Below are 6,681 nucleotides of genomic sequence, written 5' to 3'. Positions count from 1 at the left end.
AATATTTGCTACATTATTAGTGGAGTTTTTAGACTCCACAAATAGAATGAGAGAATTGACAAACGTATTATAATAGTTTTAAAAAATAAGCATTTAAAAAGCATATGACAAATTTTAAAATTATTTGTGTAATAAAAAATACGTGAATATTTTTTGGTTAAATACCAAATATGACAAATAAGGTGATATCAATTTGTAATAAAGTTATAGCCCAAATTAACAAAAATTTTTGGTTGAATACCAAATTAACACATTTAATTTGTAATAAAGTTTTTTTGAAATAATAATAACAATTTTCAATCTTATCCTCATTTTGTAATTCTGTTTTTAGTGAAAGAGGTGGTAGCCCATTGTGAGGTGTGAACACTACAATGTATCAAAATTTGGATTTTCCATCATCTTTCACTCTCTTTTTTACTTATTTTATATCCAAAGCGTAAATCATACGTAACAGTCAAAATCCCAAAACCAAAAACTCTATTTGAAGTTAAAACACACACGCCACTCCAACCTTTGAGGTCAAAGCTATATCGGATCTCCCATTCAACATGGAGAAGATAGAGCACACCACGGTGACCACCAACGGCATAAAGATGCATGTGGCATCCATCGGTTCCGGCCCAATAATCCTTTTCTTACACGGCTTCCCTGAGCTTTGGTACACCTGGCGCCACCAGCTTCTTTCGCTCTCATCCCTTGGCTACCGTTGCGTCGCTCCCGATCTCCGTGGCTACGGTGACAGCGACGCCCCTCCATCGCCCGAGTCATACACTGTTTTTCACATTGTGGGGGATCTCGTAGGCCTCCTCGACGCCCTTGGTGTTGACAAGGTGTTCTTGGTGGGGCATGATTGGGGTGCGATGATTGCTTGGAATTTTTGCTTGTTCAGGCCTGATAGAATCAAGGCTTTGGTCAACTTGAGCATTCCTTATCATCCTAGGAACCCCAAGGTGAAGACTGTGGATGGGTATAGAGCTTTGTTTGGTGACGATTTTTATATTTGCAGGTTTCAGGTGAATCACTTAACCTAGTTTATCATTTCTCTTCTATCTTCTGTATTGTCAATTTTTACAATGATGGGGAAGTGCAAAACTGCAACTATGTTCAACAAAATTTTAATAACCATCATCACAAATTACTGCTATCCAATCTATTTCCCCCTCTTTTTTAAGCCATGTTTGATTGTTCTGCATGAGAGACTTGTTTTTGACTCACTTGGAATATGTACATTTTGGGATAGTTAAGAAGCATAGATTTTGTGATTTGGGAATAATTGTGGCCCCTTACCTCTATTTTTGTGTAATGGGTTTTTAGCATTTAAGTTTCCTGCCTCACCCTCTGCTGTTCCAATTAATTTGGTCTCAGCATTTTAAGTTCATTTTGTTTTTCTATGTTTTTTTTTTTTTTGGAATAATTGCTAATCGAATTTAACATGATATCAGAACTCTCGAGTTCAAATCTTAACAATATCCGGTGAATCTCGTTCATCATTCCTCCGACTTACATGTTAGGGGACTTGTTGAAACTTTTTTAATAACAAGTAGACATAGAGGTTGTCTAAGGATTGAACCCATGACTGGTTCACCGAGACTTGAACACAGATTCTTTGTCACTCCATCAATGCTTCATTCGACGGGGACTTGTTGCAACTTAAATATGATAGTTGGGTCTTTATCTTAGCCTAAGCTTTTGGGAGCATTGGTAACAAATTCTAGTGTCTTGTTATCTCATCTACTAATATATAAATAGACAAACTTCTGCCTTCTCCTATCCCTTTTCTGAACTTTTATGATGAACAATTATTTCCCACAAATGGTTGGTGTGATTAATGAATGTAGCTATAGACTATACCGAACTCTGTTTGATCCAAAAATAAGATGATAGTGAAAGGAAGTTTGCATGATTGAGACCACCTTTAGTATACAATTTTTTCTTGTTACAGCAAATGGAATTGCTGTCATCTTCTTCCCCTTTCCTAACCTTCTATTCAATATGATTTTCATAAATATGCTGTAGGTACCAGGGGAGGCTGAAGCACATTTCGCGCAGATGGATACTGCCAAAGTTATGAAGAAATTTCTTACAACTCGAGATCCAAATCCTCCTTGTATACCTAGAGAAACCGGGTTGAAAGCATTACCTGATCCTCCAGCCTTGCCCTCTTGGCTGTCTGAAGATGAAATCAATTACTTTGCCACCAAATTTAGTCAGAAGGGATTCACTGGGGGACTCAACTATTATCGAGCTATGAATCTGTACGTGCAGGCTGTGATTGTTCAACTCTCATTTCCATTTCATTTTTCTGCCTAATTAAGTTCCACTTCTTTGTTTTTTCAATAATCTATCATTGAAGGTAGCCAAGATGATCTGATATGTTCTTGTTTGCAGAAACTGGGAACTGATGGCACCATGGACTGGATTACAAATCCAAGTACCGGTTAAGTTCATCGTGGGCGACCTGGACATTACCTACCACATCCCTGGTGTTAAGGAATACTTACAAAATGGTGGGTTCAAGAAAAATGTGCCTTTTTTGCAGGAACTAGTTGTCATGGAAGGAGTAGCCCATTTTATCAACCAAGAAAAACCTCAGGAGATTAGCATGCACATTTATGACTTCATTAAGAAATTCTAGGTTCTTGCCCTTCTCTTGTTTTCAACTCTTCCCTTGAAGCTTGTGACCCAACAATAAGGCCAGTTTTATACCATTGCAAGGCCCTTTGCTTGGCTCTATTTAATGCTTTCCATGTTTTATTAATATTTTTGCAGTGCTTTGTGTACGGTTATCAGCTTATGGAACTCAATGCTGTTCTGATTTATATATAAGAAATACAGACATCCAACAACGTTCTTCAATCACTAAAATCCTTTTCATTAAACAAATTATAAAAGATTCCAAATTACAATCATGGAAAAGAAAAAGAACAGGAAAGGTGGAAAGCACAAAAAACAAAACTGAGCATTCCCATTATCATGATAGGTTGGTAAGTTTTTTTTTTCCAGGGCAATTGGAATCTCAAACCCTAAAGCCTTTGCTGTTCCTTCTTCCTCTGGCCCTCTCAAATTTCCTTCCTTTTGACCGCACATAGGGCTTGGTGTGGCTGTGTGGCACACCAGGAGCAGGTCCGAAGTGCTTCACAGCCTCACGAGCATTCTTTGGACCTCGGAGGAGAACCTGCATATTTTCAACGTAGAATTTAAGTCAATTTCACCATTGCAGTATGTAGATCAGTAATTGATAGCAATTCTTTTTGTCAAAACTTCAAATGAAACTTGTAGATCAGTAATTGATAGCAATTCTTTTTGTCAAAACTTTGTCAAAACTTCAAATGAAACTTGTAGATCAGTAATTGATAGCAATTCTTTTTGTCAAAACTTCAAATGAAACTTGTTAAACCAATAGAGGAACAGGGAAATGATATGAAAGGCATAATTCAAAGAGTATAATCTTTTGAAATGAAAGTAATTCACAAAGGTGGATTGCACAAAATAAGATATAATTTACTTTGTTAAGGCGAACCCACACCTGCACTTTAGAACTGCCATAATCATACAGTGAAATACTCAATTGACCACTGCAGGAAGACAGAAGGAGAAACACTTCTATCTATACAACACAGAAGCCAAAAACTCAAAACATAGGATAGGTTTGGATGGGCGATTGGGTGCGGTGCGTTTAGCTTACTTTTTATCTCACACTACAGTATCGCTACAGTATCTAATCTCACCGCCACCGCTATTTTTACACTAACCCACCCTTAGTATAATTTGATCTATTAGAACTTCGCCCATTCATACAATTCAAACCAAGTTTTATCATCAATCCTTCCTACCAAAAAATGAATAATATATGACATTCCAAAGCTAGCAAAAACAAGTCAGCAATTCCAACCAACAACCAGATAATTTCAGTTTCGAGATGACAAGTAAACAACTGCAGAATCCAGGCAACTGAAGTAAAAGATTTGTATGATAAAGCATACCGTGTTCTGTCCAAGAGGTGCTCGAAGAGCAAGTTGGTCAAATGTTAAACATTCCCCACCAGCCTTGTCAATTCTCGCCCTCGCTGTCTCAGTGAACCTTAGTGCAGTAACCTTCAGAGCGGGAACTTCATATACACGAATGTCATCGGTGACAGTTCCAACTACCACTGCAATCTTATCCTCCTACTCGATCAAACCAATAATAAGATCAATCACTCATCACACAATAATTTAAATAAAAAATTGGAAAAACCTTAGAAACAAATTCAAAAGAAAAATGAGTTACCTTGCCCTTCATGAATTCAATCAATCTGGATAGAGAGAGAGGAGGCTTGTTCACTTTGCTCATAAAAAGACGCTTCAAAATCACAGCATTGAATTTGCTGCCAGTCCTTCTTACCAGAAATCGGTAAAGCTGGTAATGGATGCAAACACATTTAAAAACATTCAAATTTCCTTCATTAAACCAAAAAAAAAAGCACAATGAAATGACTGGAACAGAGCAGGAACCTTGACGATGAGTTTGAGGTAGATATCATCGGACTTGGGAGCAGTTCTCTTCGTCTTCTTGCTCTTGCCACCGGCGACCAAGTCGATACCCTGAAATTGCAATGAAAAGAAAAAGGTTCAAAAAAATATTAGAAAAATAAAGAAATGGCTTTGAGTGAGGGTTTGGGAGAGGAAAGGGATACCATGGCCGGTGAAGCTGATACGAGGGGGAAGGCAGTGCCGAGCGAGGGAAAATGGCCTTAATAGCAACTTAGTCTGAGAGACCTAGGGTTTTAGAAATCATTCCTATTGAGATCCATTAATTCCAATGTCACCAGATTCTTTAATCCATTGATTTGATGAGTCCGGCTGCAGTTCTGAGCTTATTGGGGCCAGAAACGGATGAAGAAATTTGAATTTGAAGTTCAAAAGCCCATGTTAAGCTCTCTAGCCCAAAGCATTGTTTGGCTAATATATACTATACTGCTTGCTTATTAATTGAATGGATCTGTCACTTAGGAAAAGATTCTGTGTAGAGTTTGCTTCGAGGAACAAATTAGTGTAGTCCAGCTTCTTTGTAAGCGTCATGTTCTTTGCAGGTATTTGCATCTACCCTTGTAATATTGTGTTATGTGCCTTAGCGTAGGATGTAGTCATATGTCTAGACGAGAAAGAGTTATTGCTTCGACCTATGATTACTCTAAAGGTAAATTCGTCCTTGACTAAACCCCCTCCTAAAATAACGCTTGTGGTAAAAATAAATTGCTTACTCTTTATTTCATATTGGCAGCCTTTTTATAAGATGTTAATAATAAAGGAAAGAGTCGAAATAAAATTCCTAATTTAGAGTTTATAAGGGAAATAAAAAAACCCTAATATAATAGAGAGAATAAGTAAAACTAAAAATCTTAATAATCTGATATAATAATGAAATTAAATAAATCTAAAACTCTAATTTTTGTCGTTCCTTTTTTCTATTCCTTCTTTGATATTATTTCCCAATAAAAACATCTATATCATTACTCCCCCTATCGGAATTGAGCTTGTCCTCAAGCTCAAATTCAGGATAAGCTTCATGAAAACAATCAAATGATTCTCAGGTGGTATCTTCTTGAGGACAACTTGCCCATTGCACTAATAGTTCCCGTCAACCTCGATTTAGCCTGCTACGACTAATAACTTGTGGAATAGGCAAGGCCTTGCCATCATACACTAAGGGCAAGTCTCCCACTACATCTGGTTGAGGTCATTTGTATTCTTTAAGGAAAGAAACATGGAATACATCATGTATTTTGTTACCTGTAGGTAATTCAAACTGATAGGCCACTGTTGCTATTTTGTTCAAGACCTTCAAAGGACCAAAATACTCTGGCAGTAGCTTGTAATGCTTCTGTTTAGTTATCGTGAAATACTGATATTGCTGAAGTCGTAACCAAACTCAATCTCCGACTTGAAAGTTCAACTCTCAGTGCCCCAAATCATAAGTGTTCTTTATTCGTTGTTGAGCTTGCAATAGTCTATCCCAAGCATTTTTGTAAAAGTGCATCCTTATCTTGTAGGGTCTTATCCACAACTTCAATCTTTGTAGAACCAACTAAATAAGAGAGAAGTCGATGTGGATCCCTACCGTATACTAATTGGAAAGGGGTGCCCTTATGGTAGTGTGATAAGAGGTGTTGTAGCAATACTCAGCCCATGGAACCCAATTGACTTACTATCCTAGACGATCACTAGAGAGGCATTGCAGGTACATTACTATTGTTCGATTAACTACCTCTAACTGGCCATTAGATTAGGGATGGTATGCTGAAGAAAAAGCGAGCTTAAAACCACTCTGACAAAATAATTCCTTCCAAAACAAGCTGAGGAAAACTTTATCACGATCCGAAACTATGGATTCCAACAAGCCATAAAGTCGGAATACCTTTGCGAAGAAGACAGTAGCAACAGATATAACAGTAAATGGATGGGCCAAGGGTAAAAAATGAGCATATTTTGATAGTCTATCCACAACCACCATAAGTACTGATTTCCCTTTTAACTTTTTCTAGACCTTCCACAATCTATAGAGATATCAACCCAAATTTGTTGAGGAATTGGAAGAAGCTGAAGTAAACCTACATGTTGTAAATTTTTCCCATTTGTAGCATTGGCATACTAAACAATTTTGTAAAAATTCTGAGGTTGCAAGCTTCATTCCTTTCCAAAA

At 37.3% G+C, this 6,681-nt stretch overlaps 2 protein-coding genes across 2 annotated transcripts; one reads left to right on the top strand and one right to left on the bottom strand.

Moving 5' to 3' along the window:
* Nucleotides 1-456: 456 nt before the first annotated feature.
* Nucleotides 457-2,865, top strand: LOC105790838 (uncharacterized). The gene is made up of 3 exons (XM_012618620.2): nucleotides 457-1,013; nucleotides 2,017-2,255; nucleotides 2,389-2,865. The coding sequence occupies exons 1-3, from the start codon at nucleotides 549-551 to the stop codon at nucleotides 2,633-2,635; spliced, it is 951 nt and encodes a 316-aa protein (XP_012474074.1). The 5' UTR covers nucleotides 457-548; the 3' UTR covers nucleotides 2,636-2,865.
* Nucleotides 2,849-5,167, bottom strand: LOC105790839 (60S ribosomal protein L18-2). Its single transcript, XM_012618621.2, has 5 exons — nucleotides 4,676-5,167; nucleotides 4,494-4,583; nucleotides 4,270-4,398; nucleotides 3,984-4,166; nucleotides 2,849-3,175 (listed from the first exon to the last, which is right to left on the bottom strand). Exons 1-5 carry the CDS (start codon nucleotides 4,676-4,678, stop codon nucleotides 3,017-3,019), a joined length of 564 nt encoding a protein of 187 aa, XP_012474075.1. The 5' UTR covers nucleotides 4,679-5,167; the 3' UTR covers nucleotides 2,849-3,016.
* Nucleotides 5,168-6,681: the final 1,514 nt, after the last annotated feature.

Source organism: Gossypium raimondii, chromosome 8 (assembly GCF_025698545.1).
Source record: "Gossypium raimondii isolate GPD5lz chromosome 8, ASM2569854v1, whole genome shotgun sequence".
Taxonomy (NCBI): Eukaryota; Viridiplantae; Streptophyta; class Magnoliopsida; order Malvales; family Malvaceae; genus Gossypium; species Gossypium raimondii.
Note: the sequence above shows the minus strand (reverse complement) of the source record. Positions and strands in the feature narration are given on the sequence as shown.